This window comes from Harpia harpyja, chromosome 16, assembly GCF_026419915.1.
Source record: "Harpia harpyja isolate bHarHar1 chromosome 16, bHarHar1 primary haplotype, whole genome shotgun sequence".
Lineage (NCBI taxonomy): Eukaryota > Metazoa > Chordata > Aves > Accipitriformes > Accipitridae > Harpia > Harpia harpyja.
Genome location: NC_068955.1, coordinates 19,995,434 through 20,019,426, shown reverse-complemented (window position 1 = coordinate 20,019,426; position 23,993 = coordinate 19,995,434). Strand labels below are relative to the sequence as shown.

General features: G+C 42.1%; 1 protein-coding gene across 4 annotated transcripts in view; it reads left to right on the top strand.

The window, feature by feature from the left end:
• RIC3 (RIC3 acetylcholine receptor chaperone) overlaps nt 1-23,993 on the top strand; it is a 55,945-nt gene that overhangs the window by 599 nt on the left and 31,353 nt on the right. The window contains exons 2-6 of one of the 4 annotated variants that reach the window (XM_052810458.1): nt 7,313-7,536; nt 8,811-8,889; nt 11,032-11,125; nt 18,142-18,287; nt 19,403-20,222. In XM_052810458.1, the coding sequence (XP_052666418.1) occupies nt 7,313-7,536; nt 8,811-8,889; nt 11,032-11,125; nt 18,142-18,287; nt 19,403-19,893 (1,034 nt within the window). In that variant the 3' untranslated portion in view covers nt 19,894-20,222. Of the gene's footprint in view, nt 1-7,312; nt 7,537-8,810; nt 8,890-11,031; nt 11,126-18,138; nt 18,288-18,393; nt 19,159-19,402; nt 20,223-23,993 lie in introns of those variants that run through there. The other 3 variants (XM_052810457.1, XM_052810460.1, XM_052810459.1) reach the window with 3 other exon arrangements.

The following is a 23,993-nucleotide window of genomic DNA, read 5'->3' as shown; positions in this document are numbered from 1 at the left end:
AGAGTCAAAGACTGAATTTACCGTTCTCACTGTGATTTACCTTTTTCTTTTCGCTTCAGAAAAAGATAGTTTAAAATCCTCCAAATTTCATTTTATTTGTTTTATGCAAGTGGGGTACTTAAGCTATTGAAGAGAGACATACTTTTTTTTTTTTTCATTGTGATACATCACTTTTTATTTGAAAGCTTCATTATTTTGTTATTTTCTGTAAGGAATGCTTTTGTTGTTGCATGTGAAATAAAAGTTCATTTGAATCGTCTTCATTGTTTAGTTTCCTGCTCCAGTATTCTAAACTTTGTTTTCATGCACCAGATTCTCATAATAACTGTGCCACGTGATGACTCATTTAGACTCTGGTCCTGTCCATGCAGTCCCTTGAGCTGTGTCCTTGCCTGCCCTCCCACTCTGCATGTCCCCTCTTAAGTTCTAGAGGAATGGGTTCATACAAGCATCTCCCATTCTTTTTCTGTCTATTGCCTTTTACTGCAGGTTTTTCTCCCCAAGGTACTTCACAAAAGTAGCTAGTATCCTAGCCTCAGGCCTTGGCAGAGAAAGAGTTTTGCCCAGGGCTGCCCACAAGCCAGAGGTGAGGCTGATGGAAGTACAGAGAACTTCTGAGTTGTGCTCGATGCTGTACAGGGACTCATGTTCAGTGACGTCTGCATCCTTCCAACAGCCTGGTTCTTACGTGACCGTACACTTCAGTGACATTGATTCCATTTGGCCAGGGATTTTACGGACATTCAGGCTGAAGTTACTGCTGAAGCAATGTTTGTTGAACCGAAATACATGACTTCTATACTACAGCTACCCTTCCATGCTTGCTGTGTGTATTCTTGGTCTTTAGGAACTTGAGTATAGGTTCATCAGCACTGCAGATCTACAGGTTTATAGTTCTGTTGCAGAATCTCTTAACACTGAAAACCTGAATGGTAGCTGATATTTTTGGTATTGCATCAAGAGCGGTACTGTGAGGGCACGGTGCTGGGTCCCGCAAAGGCCCAGCAGACAGCACAGGGGCTCAGTGAGGACTGGAGAGTTACCTGCCTGAAGCAGGGATGGGAGCTGACACTCTGGGAGGTGGTACCCGTCTCTGTTAACTTCTGCCCCTGTGCAGCTCCCGACTGATCCCACAGTGATGCCAGATGATGGAGTTTGACAGACCCTTTTCCCACAGCAGTGCAGTCTTAGGCAGTTGTCAGTTAATGTTCTGGTGCTTCTTTCTTTGGCCGGAGGATGGACTGAACTGAATTGATCTGATAGAAAAATTAGCTCTAAAAAAAAAAAAAAAAAACCAAACAAAAAACTTGCCCCCAAATTATTTTCAGTGACATCTGTTTGCTGAATGATGTTCATACCTGTTCTAGCACAGCCTGCTTTAAGCAGTGCTGCCATAAGCTGACTAATCACAGCCACAGTTAAATGCTTGAAATAGGTAACATAAATACTCTTTCCATCATCAATATGTAGTATAAATACTCTTTCCATCATCCTGCAGGAGATCACAGTACAGCATGAGATAGTGTGTGCCTGGTGCAGGGCGAACGCTTGGCGTGCTCTTCTGTTGCACTCCAGCGCCTGTCTTTGGCTGAGGACGTAATGCCTCACCTCAGCTGATCCATTTCAGATGAGAATTTATAGTCTATATTTTCAATTTGATAGCAAGAATTTCATTACACCTGCTCTGTAGACCAAACTTTATTTCACCTGAAGTTATTTTTTTATTGGAAGAATAAATCTTGATTGAACAGTTCGATTCATATATCTGTCATTAGTCGTCCTCTTCAGTGAACTGATAACTGCAGTTATCTGACAGAAGTTTCAGGGACTTGAAGTAATCATGTTATTCTTGAAGTTAATGAAGTGCTTATAGTAGTCGTGGGGGCAAAATGCCTCTGAATAAAACATTCTTAAAGTTTACTACCATTTATTAGAACTCAGTGTTACCAGAAGGCTTTTTATCGAAACAGTCTTTAAGTGTGGGAATGGTGCTTTCTCCAATAAAGCCATTTTCAGAGGTTTCTTTTAGGAAAATGGTGAGCATAGCACTAAAGAAGTTAGTATTATCTTTCAGACGGAAAGGTTTTTCTTTTTCACAGTAACAGTTTCATGTATATGGAAGAACTTATTTAAAGAATTTACTGTCAATGTATCACATTTCTAGTTTACTTCATGGACAGGCATTACAATTTTTTTTTTTTTTAAGTCTTTTGGAAAATAGCAAAAAAAAGAGCTACTAGCAGTTTAAAAAGTACTTTTAGGTCTAGTGTTCATAAATATATGCCATGCATTTTGTAAAGCTACTCTCTAAGTTGGTAGTTTAACAAAAAACCTTACAGCTCCATGACAATAGGTGTATAGTCTGCATTCTTACGAACAATTAAGTGGCATCAGCTTTATAAGAAAAATACATGACTGTTCAGGTAAAGCCTCTGCCCAGCTTGGATTTGTGCAATGCACACATCGGTTGCCTGCAGGTGTCCTTACTTAAGAAAATTAAGATAATTCCATTTTGGGTAGCTTTTGTGTTCCTTTTTAACCTCCACCTGCAGTATTTAATAATGTTCAAGCATTTGACTGTGTCTACCTGTGCGGTGGTTTAAAGTAAGGATTTCAAAATTGTCATTCCTTCTAACCTTTTTTGGATAGGTTTCTAAAGTTGTGTTGTTGGGAACACAGCTAGAGCTATTTTGTAAATGTCAGTAAAAGAGCAAGAACTAAATGGACACATACTGTTTGTCCAGTTCATCTTGGTGTTACGCAGTCTGCCAGGATGAGAAGTATTTATAAAAAGATTTAGAAGAGAAAAATATAAATGACTGCACGTGTAAAAAATCTGAAACATGGGTCTTGGGATAGTGTATAATACTGAAATAGAGAGGGGCCTCAACAATGAACCGAACATGAACTTCTAGTGTTATAAAAAGGCTTAATTACTTGGGCTTTCTGTGGGCAGAGGTGTTGGGGAAATTAGAGGGTGTTAAAGAACAGCAGCAGAAATTATATAGTGGCTTGAAAGAAAATTTAGATTAAATGTCAAGAACACAGTTTCTGTATAGATTATTCTAAGCCATTATACTAAACATGGAGGCTATGCAAGAAAACCTAGGAGAACACTTTCAGTCTAGAGAAGATCAAGTTACTTTATCATGGAATCTGTGTTTCTTTCTGTGTGTTGCCACTTGCAGCTTTAGAACCCTTTGGCCAATGCATCTCATTGGACAGAGAGAGAAAATAAATGTCTTATGAAAATACACTGCTGAGAGGGGCTAAAGATTGATTCAAGTGTCCTGAGAAGAAGGCTTCAGTATAAATGCTTCTTTATTGGCGTCTACCAGAGAGGGAGGTCTTGCATATCCTACTTAGCAAAAGCTTTGCTTAGAGCACACATCTTCTTTAAATATCAAGTCCAACAGAGCCGGGGAGAAAAATGTACAAAACTCTGAGTTCTGGTTTACAGAAGCATACTTCATTTCTGATCTCTGTGACTGAAAAAGCGGTGGTTTCCTTTTTCAGTCACTACGATGAACAGTTTACCAGGAAAATGTAAATGGCACCTAAGCATGCCTAAATGTGGGAGTCAGAGTGTAGTTTGAAGATAGGTCTGAGGACTGGAATTTGCATTGCTGAGGCAGGAGGATTGTTCTGTATCCTAATGTCACATGTTTTTTCAGTTAAAGCTTTTGCAGAACATCTAGCTGGTTTGTTCTTGGGCTGTGTTTTTTTGTTTGGTTGGTTTTGCATGCACAGTAAGGAATAGTAAATGTCTGTCTTGGAAAAAACACAATCTTAGCATTTCCAAACCAAAGTAGTGTAACCATGGTTTGGGGATGAAAACAAAGAAAAAAGGCAGAGCGCCTACTGCAGAGCATGAGCAGAACTGTGGGTGCTGTCCTCCTGAGGAGCAACTTGGTTGAGATTTGAGGAGTGATGAGAACAGCATCCTTTGCTTCGCTGTCAGCTTGGACAAGTCACACACACTTCCCAGACTGCCATTTCCCATCTCTAACCTCCTCCTATACTTCCTGGGGTCTGAAGAACATGCACATTTTATAAATTAAGTCATGTATTGTAAATCTCCTGATGAACGGAGTGCAAACTTAATGTAGCAACAGCCCATATATACTGTATGTCCATAGTGGTTTAACCAAAATTTATTTTTTTATTTTATGTGTATGTATGTATCCCAGCATTTTACAGGTGGTCAGATGTTGCAGAAAGACATATTACTGAGACTAAGAGTTGCTGAATTATACAATAACTTAAGTCTAAATAACTTTATAAATAGTCAAGTTGGGCTCAGTAGCAATTCATAAGCCCCATTAGGTAGAATACATAACAGCTTTCTTGGAAAAAAGACACTGGGATGGTCTGAATATTATCAGCTGATTGGCTGTTGTATTAGATGTGCTATAAATACACTTTTTAAGATTTGCTTTTTTCAGTTGAGTGTTACTATCGTTAAAAGATAAAAAACCCACAGTAATTCTAACATGATACTGCTGTTAAGGACTTCATCTACATTCAGAAACCTACAGTCTCTTCAAACAACAGAAATGTTAGCTGGGGCATAATTTCATTTGTGGACTTAAAGCTATTGAAGGGACAGGATTAGACAAAACATGCTCTGCTTGCCCTGTAGCTGGTTTGCAAAGATGATCTGAAGCATTAAACTGACAAATTATTAAACGTATTGGGTAGACCTTAGGTAAAAATATTGCAAAGCCAGGTAGGTTGTACTCGGTGGAGTTACCACATGCAGCTATCAGGTCTGCATGAAGGCAGCCCTCAGGCTGTCACAGGGGAGTTGAGAAATGTTTCAAAAGCAGAGCAGCACTGTGGCACCCTTCAAAGCTAAATGGAGGTTAGTGCTTTTCCCTTCCCACGGCATGGAAAGTGTCCTGTCGAAGTACTCACCATGAGCACTGGCAGCTGGATGGGGCAGCAAACAAGGAGCTTCTGTGCTCATGTAGAGGTGTCACTTGATTTTGTTGATGGAGAGTATGTTGTTGTCTCCATTTGAAAGTGGTTTGTTTCATCCCTGGAAGTGTGGAATCCAGTACCGGTGTGTGTGTTAGGGTGCTGGGTTTTTTCATAGCATGAGGTACCTTGTTTAATTGACAGTGGCACCCAAATCACTATGCATTTCCATTTATATACTGTGTATTTGACGGCATTGTGCATATGATGCTTTTAAGTTGCCTGTGCCATCCATTTCCTCTATAATTTGCACGGGTTTTTCACCAAAAACAAGCTATGGAAAATATTTTTTTTTAAATGAGGAAATCATTATAAAAGTTTAAAAATCAACAGGGAAGATTTAGAACTAGGAGCTATGAAATTCCCCTTTAAAATTATTTTGATAATGAAATGACTAGTGTGTGTCCCTTTGGCCTGATTATCTTTAATTGAATTGAATCTTTTAAAGCACAAAAGAGGCCTTGTGGATAATTCAGAAAACTATTCCCTTTAAATACAGTTTCACATTTGTCAATTATTTTCTGCTTTCTTCATCTCTTTTTTTCATAGAGAATATTTGCATGAGTATAAGATGTTTTACAAAGGTTTTCCTACCCTGCTGTTTCATCCCCACCTCAGCGATACTGCTCTCTACCTGACATCACACTTGTTTCCACAGCGACCTACTGCTACAAGGTGTTCCTGCTGGAGCAATGGGACTTTCTTGTAAATAAGATGCTATGCTTTCCGTCACAGACTTTGACTAATTCACTGAAATTAAAGTGCATGGTAACAGCTTCCTCAAAGTTAAGCTTGAGCTAATCTGAGCGTGGTTTTGGTCAGTGGTGGTATACCTGGGCAGTGTCACTAAAGCCTACAGCACTCAAAGAACGTATGCCGTCACCTACAAGAAAAATGTGGTTTTAATTGCAGGACTTCACGATTTATTGATATCACTTCCTAGTATGTATTTACTGTAATTTTCTGTGCTCAGGAATTTAGCTGCCTATGATGCTGTTTCCTAGCAAGAGCAAATGTGACTTTAATCTAATTTTCTCTTGTCTTGCTTCTCATAAAAAAATTTGCAGCTAGGTACTCACAGAAGTAAAGTTAGTTATTTTCAGTGCTATTTCAAACCTGGTTTTTGTTTTCTTTATGCAAGTGCATGCAGCCTGCCCCAGCACCAGCGAGCAGTATCCCAGCTGCCTGGCTTTCTGGCTGTGTGTGCCAGGGAGGGGGGTTTGCAGCTGGCGTCAGGGGGTGAGCTGCAGCCCGGCCTGGCAGCCCCCATCTCTCGAGCCTCCATCCAACGCCTCCTTGTCACCAGACTTGGTGGTGGAGTAGCTGAGTAATTCAGTTCAGTCCCAATCAGTGGAAGAGAGCGCAGGTGCAAGTCCAAGCTGGATATGGAGCTAGAAAGCAGGATGTCAAGGACACAGAGCAGTAAAATAGTGAATTTCATGGCAAAAAATTGTTGAATTGGTGGCAGCAAGAAAATCAAATCATGTTTGAGCTTAGATTTATTGATATTCCAGTGCCTTTCAGTTGAATCAAATTGTCCACAGCACCGTTTCAGGCTCTCTGCAGTCTTACTCTAGCATCCATTTATCCATTTATGCTCACTCCCCTTTCTTGGTTTAAATTATCTCTGCCTTTCTCAAGGCTAGAAACCATTTTTTTCCCCTCTAAAATGCCAAAGATAATACGTCCCAAGCCATATTCAATCTCCGCTCTTACTTTGCTTTACCTAACACCTTTTTAAGGAGAACAGTTTGAGGTGCCACCACTTTTCTTTATCTTTCATTACTCATTTGGTAAAATCAGGTAAAATGCTATTTCTTATGGCAATAGCTGAAAATCTATACTGGCCAAACACTGCAGTCGTGTGTCAGGATGTTTGATGGGTAGTGGTTTATACATGAATGTGCCTTTGTGTAATATTGAAAGATCAGGTTCACAGCAGAAAACCGATAACGTTGTTGGGGTTTTTTTGAGCAGAGAACCAGAAGTAAGAGCTGAGGTTTTCATCCTGTTAGGGGTGCCGATTCATAGAGTCTTTGGACAAGTAGATACCTGTTAAAATCCATGTTTTGTTAAGTGCCCTGCCAGCTTTTCCTCTTCTTAAAATCAAGAGAGTAGTAGTGCATACCTACTCCTAGTGCTATATATAATAAGTGACTGAGGATTGAGCTTACAGACATAGTACTTACAGTCCAACAAGTTGCTTTATTCATCACTGGTGGTGCATTTAAAAGTAGAAAAGATAGGTCAGCCGCACCTGCTGCAGTTTTAGGCTGCATGTAAAAGGGTGAAAAGTAATAGAAGAAAAATAATTGTGGGTTCTTTTTTGCAGGGAAGCTTGGTCGCTTTCCACCAAGGATGCATTACCAGGCCACTCCCGACAGCCGAGCTGCCCCTCATTTTCCAAGGTCTCACCTTGCTGAAGCAGTTGCGAAAGCTAAGGCAGGTGGAGGCGGTGGTGGAAGCACTGGTGGAACTGGGAGAGGTCTTGTGGGGCAGATTATCCCTATATATGGATTTGGCATCTTCTTATATATCCTGTACATTTTATTTAAGGTAAGAAGACCAACATAAATTGAAAAGTCAGGGAAATAACAACTAAAAAAACCTCAAAACAGAAATGAAGTCCCATTTTTGTACCTGGTTCCATTTCAGCCTTGCTCAAAAAAAAAAAGCTTATGCTGGACCTTTGACTGGTGGTTAAAAGACCAGTGTGTCCTGTGGTTTTTGCTATTGCAAAGACTGTAGCTAAGATTGCAGGGACGGGTTGCTGTGATCCTGTATTGGCCTCTGACTTCTTACAATATTTTAAAGGAGTTTTTTTTCCTGATGGAAAATGTATATGTCTAGAACAATGTTAGATTAATTTTGAGTATACACATAGTATTCTTTTCTATTATGTGTGACTACATATTATATATACTGTATATGTCACGTGTTACGCATTTAAAGTGGGAGAGAGGGAGTATGGTTATTGCATACCTTCTGAAACAAAAGCACCATGTTGTTGGAGAATGGGAGTTTGTAAGGTTGTATTGACCATGCTGGAACTACCCTAGCTGAGGGACTGGTTGAAAGCTAGTTTAAAAAAGCACAGCCCAAATTCCCCTCAAGCGTTTCACACGTGGTTTGAACTTCGCATAGCTTTTTGTTACACAGACGTAACTTGCATGTAGGTGATGACAGTCAGCTGTGTGGGAGGAGGGAGAAGTGGACTTGTGGATATGTTTTTTCCTTGGAGTGGGGGCTGAATCCAGACTGAGCAGTGTCTAAACAGTTGAGCCTGCTCTGGACAGATAGAGGCAAGAACAAAATGAATTGGATGAATTGGATGAACTGATCAAACACAGAGAAGACGAAAGAAATAGATAGCCTGCAGCTTCTGTATAGAGCCAGCCAGTATCTTTGCTGCAGGTACAAAGTTGGTAAGGAATAATGGCAGAAAGCGTTGCGAGAGGGACAAGCAGGGTCACATATAATCCCTTCAGAACCTGTCCTTTATTGCACAATAATTGCCCAATGAGGTTTTTTCCCTCCTATATGCAGAAGAATGGAACAGATAAATATTCTAAAATGAAGAAGTTATTTTTGATGAGTTACGCTTTCACTATGCTTAAAAATATCATTTGTTCCAGGTGTCTTTCAGGAGTTTTCAGGTGGCAAGATCTCCCAGGCATCTTTCATGGCTGTCTGTTTTTGCTGCTGGGCATGCTTTTCTGTCGTTACTTTCTGGCATATTTTAGTTTCCTATCCTTTTTTCTGTTGCCTTTGGGGCTTATATATTACTATTGCAGTAACTCATAGAAGGGTCATCTTTTTTCACACATCAGCTGGCTTCCAAAGGAAAAACTACCGCTGGAGAGCGGAAATGCCCTACTGCTGCACCTGGAAACTTGAAGAGGAAAATCAGTGAGTATGACTTGTGAGTTATATCTGTGTAGCTGTTGACTCTGTAGAGGCACAGTCCAACTGGGTTCTTCAGGTTATGGGCACACTGTAAAGCTGCTGTTCACCCCCCATAAAGAACAAGCCAGAGCTTCTGTGTTGGAATGAGCAAGAGTTAAAGTGAATTACTGCACCGTCACTTTCTAATCTCATTCAGCTAATGAGACTCTGTGATACTAGCCTGATCCCAAGCCCCCCTGGAAGCAATGGCTTTTCATGAGGTTCACTGAATTAACTGTACGGATTTGCTGAAAAGCTATGTAGCTAATGATTAAAAATGGATAATAGGATGTCCATCTATAATTATTCTATAATCCGTAATATTCTAGTAATAGTATATAAAGATATTATTAAAAGCCACCTTCATTTTTTTTAATTTGTGAATTCTTAGCTATCACCAGGCACTTCCCTACTTTTTCCCTTCCCTTTTTGCAATGCTCAAAGTTTTGATAAGAAAGCAAACAGTATTCTGGAATGTTATTGTGATTTTACGGAAACATCAGTGGGATAGATTCAACTATTTGTAGACATTTATTAGATAAATTAATAAGCTTACTGTTGAAGATTGGATGAGTAGTTACCATAACAGTATTTAAATGTGTTGTGTTTAGCTGGCTAAGTTGTAATAAGAAAGAAAAGTACTTAGGGCTTTATAGAAAGTGCTGGCTGTAAGGTAATTCTCTTAACATAGCTGTAATTATCTTGACATTAATGTGTATATTAGGAATACCTAATGTACTCAGTGCTATAGATTGTATTTTCAGTGCACTTGTACTGCATTGTGCCTGGCAATTTTGTGCAATTTATTAGCAATGGTAATTGTATTTTTTTCCTCTAATGCTTGGTAAGAGAAACTAACTTTGCAGTAAGTTAAATATTTGCCATCATTATAACCCAAAGAACTAGTGATGAAAATTATTCTGCCTTTTCTAGAGCTCTTAATTTGGATTCCTAAAGCATTCATTGCAAGCTGTAGCAGAGCAGGGGACAAGTCACTGGACTAGGAACCACTACCATAATGACTTGGAGGGAGTAACTTCCTTTCTCTTTGCCAGTTTTCCTTCCCCTATTTTTAAAGTCTCAGACATGCAAAATAATGACATCAGTGATAAGTTAAGTAATGACATTCTCTCCAGAATAGAGATTTTTCCAAAAGCAGGATGTTTGTGGATGGCTTTCTCCATTCCTACTATGTCAGAGTTCCATTGTGCCTTTGTGCTGCTTAAATGGGTGTGACTGTAGCAGCTGAATATTTAACTAACCCAGGCTGGTTTCATTCTGTTCTGCAGTGGGGAACAATGAAGTCTCAGCTATAGGATTTTGGGCGTGAGCTACAAAAGCCAAACAAGGAGCTCAAGCATTTTTGTTGACATCCATGGTGTTGCATCTTTACCATTAACGCTTTCGGCTAAATTAAAGCCAGTATAGGTGTTCCTGCTTGTATTCATGTGTGTCTACTATTGTACTATGGACACATTTTTTGAAAAAAAATGCAACCATGGAAATACTGTGCTTTGCTCCCCAGCCAGACTCTGTGTGGCTAGCTGTTGTTCATCCCTGTAAGCCTGGCAGACTGTTAGCACTCACTGCCTACCCTGGCACACCTGTGCAGGGTTGGATGCCATCAAGGCCATGAACTTTATTCTCTTTGATAAAAATGTGGTTTCTCAAATCCTAGGCTCATTAGAAAATGCTCAAGTGACCTTGTGTCTGTTCCCAAGGACTTAACAGGGAAATTCCACAAGAACTATTAATTCTGCAGTAGACAGTAAAACACTACGGTTTCCTTAGGGGGAAAAAAAAAAAGGTATTTTCTTTTCCCTAACTTTAATCTCCAGGGCATTTACAGTGGCCGACTCACTCTGCTTATTGGGAGGTTGCTTGGGAGCCTTTGAAGGAAGGTGATTTCTGTGTGTCCTATTACCCTTGGCAATAGTCTTCACCTTCTTATACCAGGAAAAGTAGGTAGAACGCTTCTAAGCTGCATGCTTTAGTTTCCTCACAGCCAATTTGGTTTCGTACAGCATATGCTACCTGTGATAATGGGACAGGGATACATTTTCAAAGCTCCTACTGACAGATCTTGGGATTTTGCTTGTTTTACAGCTGACTATGAGCTCACGCAACTCCAGGAAAAACTGAGAGAGACAGAAGAAGCTATGGAAAAATTAATCAACAGAGTAGGACCTAACTGTGACAGGTATGTTTCAAATTACAGCATTTTAAGGAGAGATTCTGCTCTGATTAGAAATTAAACTTTCTTACATAGGCTATATTAAAATAGCATTTTTATTACTACTTCAAATTGTAGAAATTTGATTTTACACATCACACTTTTTGTTCTTCAGTTTTTCTCTTTTCAGCATCTATGTTTAAAATAAATCATTTTTTCCAACTTCATTTTCCTTAAACAGAAAAACAACTATCCCTACCCTCCCCCTTTGTACCGTGCGTTATTTGGAAGATAATGACGGGTATGTGTAAACAGAAAATAAAACATCTACATTTAAAGTATATAAAACAACCTGTCTTATGTGACCAAAGTAATACTCTGAATGATTCCAAAGAGACCCATTTGTTTTCTGTTATTTTCCAGTTCTATGGATTATTTTTCTAAATAGGAATGCTATTATAATCTATGTAAATGCCTGTTTTAGAATATCCATAAAATATTTCTTTAAGGGCAGAACTGTATAATAATCTGATTCCATAATTTAGTTCCACCCTGTAACCAGTAAATCCATGGATTTGCTTCTAAATATAAAAGAAAAAGAGTTGTAAAATCAGGATTTTAAAATTTATTATGTTTACTGTTTGCTATAAATCTGAGATCACTATTCTACATTATAAAGAAACACTGGGAACAAGTCTATGTTTTTTATAAGGAGTGTAACAACACATCAATAGGACAAGGCATAACTGCAGTATTTGAAAATTTAAATACCATGAACGTTAAGGTGATGTTTGCAAGCAAAAAAGCTAGCTCTTCAGGTTGTAACGCATGTTAACTTTGTCTGGATCAGTCAATGTCTGTTTTAACCCATTCTGTAGGAGCAATTCTGTGCCAAACTTGCATGTTATATTCATTTATGCTTCAAACCGCATTCTCTTTGAGCATGTAGTTTTGCCCACTTTGCACTGCGTCCTGGATTGCGGCTGCACTCCTCTCAGCAAGACAAAGTGCCAAACTTGCCTGTGTTAGGCCAGGTTCCAGCAGGAGAACCCCTAAGCTGCCCTGGTTTTGTTAGTGTAACAGAAGGATACTATTTTGACGGTTACTCTTCTCTGTTTTGGTGAGCTAACGCAGTGCTCTATGTGTACCTTTAAGCTGCCAGAAACAGGCTTATGAGCTGCCCAGATATTGTACTGACTCTCAGGATAGCATATTTTTTACTGAGAAAATGGGTTTAGAGTCTGACCCAGTATCTGTTCCACTCTGTGTTATTGGCTCAGGGCCTTTATTTAGTAGAACTTCCCTTCTTTGTTCAACCAAACTATTTATATAGATGGATCTAAAGGCCTCAGGGGAAATCAGAATCTGAATCTAATAAAGAATTTTGTATGTAGCCTCTTTAAAGAGAAGGGGAAAAGCACCTCTAGATGGAACAAATAGGTGTTTTTCAAATACACCCAGACTTTGAAGCTTTCTTAATCTACACTGTGATACTCATTAAGTTCAGTAATACTGGATGAATGTCTTAAAATAAAATGTATGGTTAGAAAGTGTAGTTAGAGCACAGAGTGCAGTGCTAGGCTTATTCAATCTGGATGTTGATAGATTTAAATTAAAAGGAAAGAGGAGGAGAGCAAAAATGGCTTGAGCTCCATTTATTAATATGCAGTTAAACAGAAATCCTTATAACAGAAAAGTCAGAGAAAGAAATAACTGGTATCAAATTTAAACTAATGCTGAAAGACGCCAGGTGAGACCATGGCCCATTATACTAGATATGGCAAAGCGACTCCCAGCCTGCCAAATGAAATATTGGTAACCAAACCAGTTGTCACAAAACCCAATGTATTGCTACAAGGATGACGATCCTGCAGTATGAGAAACAAACAGGATGAACTGGAAGCATTGGTCAGCTCCCAGAGCTATTGTATCCTTGGTATTACTGAGACTTGATGGAATGAGTCCCACGATTGGAGTGCAGGGATGGAGGGCTACGGGCCATTTAGGAGGGACAGGCAGGGCAGGTGAGGTGGAGGTGTCGCACTATACGTAAGGGAGAGGTTTGATTGTACAGCCCTTGGTGATGGTGTGGTTGAGAGCCTCTGGGTGAGGATTAGGGCGATGGAAAACAAAGGAGATGTTGTAGTGGGTGTCTACTACTGATCGCCCAGCCAGGAGGTAAGCACTGGTGAGTTATTCTATAGGCAATTAGGAGAATTTTCAGGATCGGTAGCCCTTGTCCTTATGGGAGATTTCAACTTCCCAGACATCAGCTGGGAATATCATACTGCTGAGATGAGCAGGTCTTGGAAATTCTTGAAGTTTGTAGGGGGTAACTTCTTGTCACAGGTACTCGGTGAGCCAACTAGGCAAGATGCCCTCCTAGACCAGCTGTTTGTGAATAGAGAAGGACTTCTGGGGGATGTGATGATAGGTGGATGTCTTGGCCAGAGTGATCACAAAATGGTCGAGTTTAAGATTTTCAGTGTAATGAGAAAAAAGAACAGCAGAGTTGCTACTCTGGACTCCAGGAGAGCAAACTTTAAGCTATTCAGGGAGCTATTTAGCAGAGTACCCTGGGAATTTGCTTTTGAGGGCTTAGGAGTCCACGAGTACTGGCTTCAGGAACCACATTTTGTCTTAAAATAAAATGTATTGTTAGAAAGTGTAATAAGAGCACAGAGTCCTTGAGCTCCGTTTATTAATATGCAGTTAAACAGAAATCCTTATAACTGGTATCAAATTTAATGCTGAAAGACCCCAGGTGAGACCATGGCCCATTATACTAGATATGGCAAAGCGACTCCCAGCCTGCTAAATGAAGTATTAGTAACCAAACCAAAGGACGTATTTTGCATTGTCACAAAACCTGATGTATCACCGTAACACACAGTGTTTGTAATAGTGCTGAGATCTGAGCTCGTGCCTCAGTGTCCGCTCACTATACTTCAGGAGCATTCTGCTCCCAGCTGAACCGCTCCAGGATTCATCCTGGCTTTTTCCTTCTGGTGAAGATTCTTAGAATCCCAAGACATTCTAATTTTGTTTATTTTCTTAAAAAAACCATTGCTTTTGAAATCCAGATGAGTTTGGAAGGACAGTTTATTCTTAGATAGTGCTGTACCACGGAAAGAAATCCTGTTTCAAAGGAATAATATATAGTGTGCTGTGCGATTTTATTCTGCTTTCTTCTCTAGCAAGTGTACGTGTTGTTTTCTTGCTGTGGCTTGTCCTGCTCATTTCTTTTCCTTTCAAAAGCATTTGAGTGAAGTGAGGCTGGAATACATCTCAGTACTATTAGGTGGTTTTCTTAGATGGGATAGCTAGTATTATCCAGTCCTGTGTTGTAGAAGGTAGGCAGGCAGAAACTCGGATTTGATTTTTTTTAATGAGGCTTGAAGACCAACCTCCAAACCAACTAAGGAGACCTCCTTCCAAACCAGCACACCAGTTGGAATTACTAGCCTTAAGTACAGAAACGCCCTTGCAGAAATGCAAAACTTTCAAAAAGTACAAGTACAGGTACTTTTAGTAAGGCCTAGCATGTATTAGCAAGGACTAGAAGCAAGGTAAAGAAAGCAAGAGGAAGAAAGAACTACCTGGCCGGGTCCTCAGCAACGTAACCAAACTTAAACTAAGAGATGGAAAAGGTAATTGTTACCTAATGCACACACTTAAATAGGTAGTACATAGTACCTAAGGATATAATGATTCACAGCTCTGAGAAAATCTGGCACTCTTCCCAGCTCTTTTTTCAACAGGTTATAAATTTAAATTACACAGTTTTGTAATTTATCATCACATCCTATCAGTAAGGGGACCTCAGTATCTCCAGTTTGTAAATGTAGACCTTTATAGTCCAGTATCTCTCAGCAAAGATGAGGAGCCTTGCTGGGAATTTGATGATTCAGAAATAAAGATTTGATTGATGGGTATATAGGGCTCTCTGCATTAAAAGCATGCATGTTGCTTTTTTCCAGCCTTTTAGCAGAGTGTTTCAATGTTAGGACAGTGATATAATGTGTACAAAAGATTTCCCTACCCATTCTCACAGATGTCTTACCCATATTCTTTTCACCACTGTCTGTAAAATTTGGTATTTTGAAACCACTTTAAATTGAAGAATACTCATAAATATTTTTCTCAATGGGAGTATTACGCAACAGTCTCTTGCAAAAAAATCTGAATTCCTGGTAATTAGGTAAGAGGTAAAAGTAATGCAGCTCGATTACCTGTTTTTAAAGTCCTGTTTACCAGGCTGTCAATTGGAAAAACTTACCTTTTTACCATAAACTGAGCCAATGTGATATGGAAGAGAGGGAGAGAGAGAGAGTCTGTACTCTGTGGGGTGCCATTTTGGGGCTATAGCTGCATTTTAATAGTGATTATTTTAAGATCATGAAGCAAAAAAATACCAGTTGACATGTCTGAGATACCATGTTAGATTATGGATTTTCACTGCTGTCATGATAGCTCTTTAGGAAATGTTCTGATCTCAGCATAAGAATATGAAGCTTTTACATTACCTGTTAGTGAGCACTTCGGGACTCTACGAAACATAAGCATTGCCACTATGAAAAGTAATAGCTGTGTTGGAGCTCCAAACACACAGAGCAAAAATAATGACCTTTTCTTACACTGTAAACCTTTTCCATCTGTTGTCCTCTTAGTATGCTTAAGTGCATTATACTCTGGTAAATCTCCTGTACGCAGGCAGCCAGATGTCTTACACATTGCCAGCATCCTACAGTAAGTCTTCCTAGAGGCCTTAAATGAAGTAGAAATAGTGCATGGGCTTTGGTTTCTCCCTTTCTACAGGGAAATTTGTCTTTTAAGCAAGGTATCTGGAGGAGGAATACTCTGAAATACAGAGATCTTGTGTTGCAATAGGACAGTAGTGCTTTCTAATGAGAGCATCCAGCATATTAGGAATTTTCCTATATGAAATGCCACAGTGATGCAGCTGCATTGTTTGATCCTATTGTCTGCGCTAGCATATCTCCCTATTGTGCTCAACAGATAGGCCTCTCTGTCTTTATCTAGGTGATATATATTCAAATTACATACACTTTTGTCTCTAAAAGGAGGATTAGTTTGGCAGTTCTATTACAGCTTCTGTCAAAGGCAGCTAGCTGATGAAACCATTTCTTTTTGTGTGCCTCTTAATGCACATCTCAAATTCTACATCTGCATAACCCAGGCTTTTGAGAAGATGCTGTCTCACACCTTCGCTTGTTCTGTGGAACAAACTGCCACCACAACTTGAGGGGACTCAGTGCAACCTCCATATAGCGTTGGGACCGTATCAGCTTTTCAAATTGTGGGGCAAAGTGCCCCTCAGGGGAAGCGCAGAGAAGTGATGTTTAGCCTTGTGATCTCAATCAACCAGTTTAATCTGGGTAGCTGCTAATGAAACCAGTGGGCCTGCTCCTGAGCTAAATTCAGTTACAGACAACTGTGTGTGCAGCTGTGCACAAAATCTAGCCCAGGGTCAGCACTTTGCTCACCATCGCACGAACCAGCAGTATGATGCTGATCTTTCGGCTTTAAACCAGTATGACTCTGCTGCCTTTAGGGGAGTAACTATCATGTCACCATCATTCCCGTATATGTAGAGTAGCACAAAGTACCTATTAAAGTGCTGCTTTAGTCACAACAGTTAGTAAGAGGAAAAACTGAAGATGGACACTGCAAGTTTTCAAGTTTATGAGAATTCAGGCACCTGAAACAAGGTTTAGGTAGATACTAATCACCTAAATCCAAAATCATTAATCTCTTTCCAGCTCCCCTCTTCCCAACTCACCCCTAAGATTCACTGAGCAGCTGTCTAATTTTGGAGATTATCTGTCTATATGATGGTCTGGAGATCACCAGACATCATCCGTCTGAGCTCACGTACCACCTACAGTTCAGCATTCTGCACATGCCGAGGGCCACCCTCTCTGAGTAACTTAGGGGCAATAGATCCTGCCTAAAACACAGTGAGATTCAAAAGAACACCAGCATAGTGCCTCAGTCCCCTGAGAGGCTTGAACTGGCACTTACACAGAGATCAAGCACCTGCTCAAGAACAACTTGAAATTCAAGATAAAACAAGCACAACAGTCAGAACCATTTTCACCCCTAAGTACAGCCAGTGTCTTTCTTATTCTGACCTACTGTGCTCAGATCTCCACCCTCCAAATACTTCTTTTTTTGTCTGTAAGATTTTTAGTCTATTTTTCTTCCAGAGAAAATAACATGTAATGACTACATGATCTTATCTGTTGGAAGCATTTTTGTTACAGCAGTAAGTAATTGCATTACCTGAGCAGTAGTAATTACTAGAATCAGCAGTGTAGAACCAGACAAAATTATAGTTTGCTTTTAATCTGATAAAAATCTCAGTCCTCTCCCACTCTCCCTCTGATTCTAAAGGGCAAGTTAAAAAGTTAAATGTAATACCTTCCCATTTTTAAATCTTCCTTCCTGCTTCTTCCCCACCTCCCCACCAGGCAGCATTATTGACTCTATAACATGATGATCTGTCCAACTGACATTTCTTAATGAGGCCTTGCAAATTTATTACCTTTAATGGTCATAATTAGGGATCATTAGACTCTTGAGACTAATGTCTGTGTGAGACATTTTGATCAGCGCCACAAGTTGTTTTAAATGTAGCATAGGTTCTGACTTACATTTTCTTATACTGCTTCAAACAAGGCATGGCCCTCTAATTCTCACCTAACACTCTTTTAAAGGCCAGAAATTTCTGTAGTGACTTTTGTACCATAACTCTTGCTTGTGTGTCACTTCCATCTTGCTTTCACATTGGCTGTACTTCCTTCCTTTACCTGTTTAAGTTTGCAGGCTTTCTGGATAAATGGATAAACCTTTGTACCAAGCTGAAGTGCAGACCACGTGCAGGTGTTGAATAGTGATCATACTGCAGCCAGGTTTCTTCAGACTGTGCTGCTGGGATGGACCAAACAGTTGGATTCAAACTCTGTTAATAGTTTGTAATAATAGTGGACTGAATTCTGGTGTCTAATATTTTCTAGCAGGACTCAAAATGTTACAACAGACCAGGAAAAAAGGTTACTTCAGCAACTCCGAGAAATTACTAGAGTTATGAAAGAAGGAAAATTCATAGATGGCATCTCTCCTGAGAAGGAAGCTGAAGAAGCTCCTTACATGGAGGATTGGGAAGGTAAGCAAGAGCCTTTCTTACCATTACCCTGACGAGAAAAATTGAATAAGGATTACTTGTTCAGATCCTTTCAAAATTTTTTGTTAACTTTATCCTTCCTTTTCAGAAGTCAGTGTTCAAAACTTTGCAAGAGGCAGTCTGATTTCCCAACCATAACAGAAAGAAAATAGATTTTGAGGCATCCAGCATTCCCTTCAGTGTAAACACTACACTATCATCTGCTGCCAAAAGTAGCATATCAATATTCACATATGCTCTATCTGCTGCTGGGTCTTGGCTGCTGTAGGTTTATATCTTTCCCTTTCTTTGCTGGGCTAGATTTCATGCAAAATCATAAAACCCTTGGAAATCAGAATCAATATGTTTTGGATAATTTACAGTTTTTACTTTTGATTAGTCATTCTTTGTTTGCTCCAATGTTGTAAAAGTAAACTCCAGGAAGTCTCTTTTAAGAATTCTTTATTTTAATGTCCTTTCCATTCCTTGCTGTTTACTTGTTACATAAATGTGTTTTCAAGATATCCTAGTTGAACTGCTCACTATCATAATTTTAAATGCAGACTTAATTCCTTGTTCTTTAAGAAGCTTTCAAAAACGATCCAAAACATAAAGCATAAATGGTGGCCTTGAGCTCTGTTTTCTTAAGTCAAGCTCATGATGCATTTTCTAAAATGAAATGCACAGTCATTGACATACCTGTTTTTTCAACTTTATAAATAATGCTGTTTATAGCAAAAGTCTTCAAAACCTGAATCAGTCAATCTGTAGACAGAAACAAACAAAAAAATGTGATCTATTTGAAGGTCTGAGACACGCAATTTTCACCTGTTAGCTCCCATAGCTTTCAGCAAAGCTCAGATATTCACTCCTTAAAGTCACGCTTTATCCTGGCTCCCTAAAAATAAGTGGAGTTTTCTCATCATCTCCCAAGAAGTCATGTTTTGCACATACTTGCCATGGATTTAATACTGTGACATATACCTGACATTAAATAGATGACAGTTGTACTGGCAGTGCTAAAAACTGTTCTAACAAACTTGTGCATCCATCACTGAAGTTGGCACTACTTTTAAATATTGGTGACACTTCAAGCTGCATATCACTTTATTCCTAAGGTTATCCAGAAGAGACCTATCCTGTCTATGACAATTCTGATCGCTTCAAGCGCAAACAGGACACGATCCTTGTAGATTACCCTGACCTGAGCCAGCCCTCTGCAGAAGAGCTGGCAGAAAGAATGGAGGGCATGGAAGATGAGGAGCATCTGTGCAATGAAACCCTGCTAACTGATCTCACCATGGGAAGAGACAGTCATGATTTAATGCAGAAAAAGGATGAGGTAACTGGCATCAGTGAAGAGGAGAGGGACCTTCATCACAGCCAAAGCACTGAGGAGTGCTGCTGTTGCTACGAGGATGACGACCCTGCTGTCATAGCGGAGAACGCTGGATTCCACTCTGAGAGCTGCAGTGAAGCAGAAGAGTCAACCCAAGAGGACCCATCTGTGGAGTCAGAAAATGAAAATGCAGCACTGAAAAAGGAAAAAGCCAGTGATTCAGATGAAACAGGCACACTGAGAAAGCGCAACACGAAAGCACTTGAGTAATAGGAACAATAGTGGATGTTACCCAGATGGAGAAGGTAGAGGTCATAAATTGTCGTTCGTGTGGTTTTGTTCCCAATGAAGAATTCTCTGTGTTCATCTCCTTGTACCAATTTCATTCCCATGGTAACAATCAGTCACGTTATCTACCTGAACTGGAAGCCAATGCCTTCATTCAGGCAGTCTTGTCATAGCTTACCATGATGTTGCCAACAGCACTTTGTCTTTGCTTTTTGGAGACTGGTATCATGGAGCAGATTATTCGGTTCAGATATTTGTGATTCTTTCCTTTCTGATTCTGAAGAAACAGTCCATGTTTTTGCCCTCTGTCATCCCAGAGTTAACCAAATGTCTCTTCTGACTTTCTCAAGAACATCTGTTTGTGTGCTACCAGTTCTGAAAATTAATCAAATCCGTATATATTTATAAGATTACCAGGAAGCTGGAGGAGAAACTATGCCTTCTTTCTCTCACCGGAATGTTAACTGATCAACAGAATAGACCACAGCCACACACGTGACTCTTTCTAAACCATGTCATTGCTGCTGTATGCCCAAGAAACTCTTGTCACTACAGTCCACAAAATTCATATGCTACCCCAACCCACAGCCCATTTCCTAGCTTATTCTCTGCTGCAGGACCAGTAGCCTCAACTATGTTGTGTTCCACAATGAGGGTGAGCAAGACTGAAGCGTTACGAGTTTTCTTTGTCTTTGCCATAGCTGTGGTGAAACCCCTGCATGAGTGCAGGAATCGGACCATACTTTGTGCTAAAGTAGAATACTAGAAATATCTCCAGGGATTAAAAATAAAAGCAGCGAGAAGGTTTGTCCTTAAAAGTAGATAAGAGAGCAAGGGTGAACCTCAGACTGAAAAGAAACCCTGCCACTTCCAGGCACCAAGGACCTCCCTTGGTGGCCTCCAGCAGACTCCTCTCATGGTGCTGGCCCAAAGGACGCCAGGCCCTCTCCTCCTCTCTCCCTTGGGGCTCCGTGCAGAGGAGATGGCACCTCCCCACGCTCCAGGGGCAGGCCAGGAGACGGGAAAGAAGGGCCCACGCAACACTTGGCAACCAGCAGTTCTTGTATGGGTGCTGGGAGGCCTTGCGCAGGCCGGCTGCGCCTCCCTTTCCCGCCGGCGGGACGTCTGGATGCTTCCCCCCTGTCAGCCGCTGTCAGGCACGGGGGGCTGCGCCACTTGCAGGGAGCCAGGTGGGTGGGGGGTCACCGAGGACCCCCGACCCTCCTGCAACACCGTTGCCGCCATCTCGCCCAGGGGAGCCCAGGCGCAGGATGAGGAGGGGGCTGGAGCCCAGGCACACGAGGGGAGGTGGAGGGCAGTGCCTGTGCCCAAGGGGCAGCAGAAGGGCACAGCGGAGCGATCCCCAGGAAAGGGGCCCTCAGCCCCCCGACCCTCCTCCTCCTCCCACACGAGGCCATCTTTCAGGCCACAGGCCCCCCAGCTCCCAGAACAGCCCTATTTGGCCACATGTTGCCACCCCAGTGGCCTCCTGGTGTCATGAGCTGCCTCGCTGCCCATTGTTCTGGACCCTGTAAATACGGGGACCCCGGCGGCTGGCCCACACTTTGCTGAGCTTTGAGGCCGCCGAGTTCCGAGGACGCCTGGCAACAAGAGGTCCAAGAGCAAAGCGGTTGGCTGCCCATCTTCGCATGGGGCGAGAGAAGTCTACGCGTGGCTGCAGGAACCGCAGAGGAAGAGGAGGCAGCCTCAGAGGGGGCACACCATGGCTGGTGGTGTGGAGCCCATGGAGGTGGATCCACCGGAAGACCAAGAAGAACCGATGGAAGTGGATCCACCTCCAGCATGGCTCCCCTGGCACCACAACACCATGCCAGGGCTCCCCGCCATGACGCCATGGCAGCGGCGTCGCAGGAACACCCGGCCAGCGCCCTGCCTTCGGCCCAGCGGCCATTAGCCGGCCCAGCACCTGCCATTAGCCGGGAGGCCCAGCCTCCACGCCTGGCCGTCCTGCGGGCTCACCCCTTCCATGTCCCGGCATCAGCATTGATGGTGTTGATTGCCACGGGTGGGGTGAGCCCTTCTTTCCCATTCCACCCCACGCCCCCACCCCTCCTGAAGGGGTGCCATCTCCTCTGCTCTGAGCCCCACGAAAAGGGGATGAGATGACCTGGCTTCCACCAGGCTGCTGTGCCGGGGCGACAGGAGTTGTCCCTCAGAGGGCCACCGAGATCCCTGCGGCCTGGAGGTGGGGTTTCTTCAGTCTGAAGACAAGAAGGTTGCCGGATGGGTGGTTGAAGGTGAAGCCAGACCCTCTGCGGCGGTGCACGAAGAACAGCAACAGATCAAGCACAGGAGTGAGTTAGACAACTGTTCCTTTGGAGAAGCAGAAGACTGCAGCTCTGCCAGGAAGAAGTGCTGGCCTTCAGCATGAAGGTCCCTTCTAGGTGCTTCAAGAGGAGCTCCTTTCAGGGCTGGGCAGTAAACAATTTTAAACAAACCCGAAACAATAAACCGAGAAAACAACAGTAAAAATGCTTTCCTCCTCTCTTGTTTGGTACTTTGGCGACTGCGCCTGGACTCCTCTGTCCCCTCCTGGTCTCCCCAGTCCAGGAAAGACACTGACGCGTGGGGAGTGGGACCAGCCCAGGGCCTTCGAGATGGTGAGGGGCCGGGGCACACGGCACACGAGGGCAGGCTGAGGGTGGTGAGACACTGGAGCAGGTTGCCCAGAGAAGGTGTGGATGCCCCATCCCTGGCAGTCTTCAAGGGCAGGTTGGCCGGGGCTTTGAGCCACCTGGTCTAGTGAAAGATAGCTGCCAGCCTCACCTCTGTGCCTGGGAAGACCATGGAACAGATCCTCCTAGAAGCTAGGAGCAAGCCCAGGATATTAATACCTGGCTTGAGGTCTGGTGCCTGCACCAAAACTTGGGGTTTTTAAACCATTGAAGAGCCTTTGAGAGACAAGGTAGGCTGGGCCCTGATGGGATCCACCTGTTCTGATGGGGAAAATATGTCTTTGGGCATAAACCAGTAGGGCTGATCGAGAAAGCTTTAAACTAGAATCGATGCGGGGAGGGGATACTAACAGGACTGGAGTAGGTAAGCCAAGGGTTGGCATGGCATCGCCTGAGGGTGCAATGCTAGTGGGAACATTTACAGGAGCAGGGAGACCTCAGGAGTGTATCTGAAATGCTTGTATGCTAATGCATGCAGTATGAGAAACAAACAGGATGAACTGGAAGCGTTGGTCAGCTCCCAGAGCTATTGTATCCTTGGTATTACTGAGACTTGATGGAATGAGTCCCACGATTGGAGTGCAGGGATGGAGGGCTACAGGCCATTCAGGAGGGACAGGCAGGGCAGGTGAGGTGGAGGTGTCGCACTATACGTAAGGGAGAGGTTTGATTGTACAGCCCTTGGTGATGGTGTGGTTGAGAGCCTCTGGGTGAGGATTAGGGCGATGGAAAACAAAGGAGATGTTGTAGTGGGTGTCTACTACTGATCGCCCAGCCAGGAGGTAAGCACTGGTGAGTTATTCTATAGGCAATTAGGAGAATTTTCAGGATCGGTAGCCCTTGTCCTTATGGGAGATTTCAACTTCCCAGACATCAGCTGGGAATATCATACTGCTGAGATGAGCAGGTCTTGGAAATTCTTGAAGTTTGTAGGAGGTAACTTCTTGTCACAGGTACTCGGTGAGCCAACTAGGCAAGATGCCCTCCTAGACCAGCTGTTTGTGAATAGAGAAGGACTTCTGGGGGATGTGATGATAGGTGGATGTCTTGGCCAGAGTGATCACAAAATGGTCAAGTTTAAGATTTTTTCAGTGTAATGAGAAAAAAGAACAGCAGAGTTGCTACTCTGGACTCCAGGAGAGCAAACTTTAAGCTATTCAGGGAGCTATTTAGCAGAGTACCCTGGGAATCTGCTTTTGAGGGCTTAGGAGTCCACGAGTGCTGGCTGCAGGAAACACCTTTTGGAAGCACAGGAGCAGGCAATTCCACTCTCTCGTAAGTCAAGCAAGCAGGGCAGACGATCAGCTTGGCTGAACAGGGAACTCTGCGTGGACCTCAAGAGGAAAAAGAAATTGTATGATCTCTGGAAGTGAGTTTAGGCTTCGC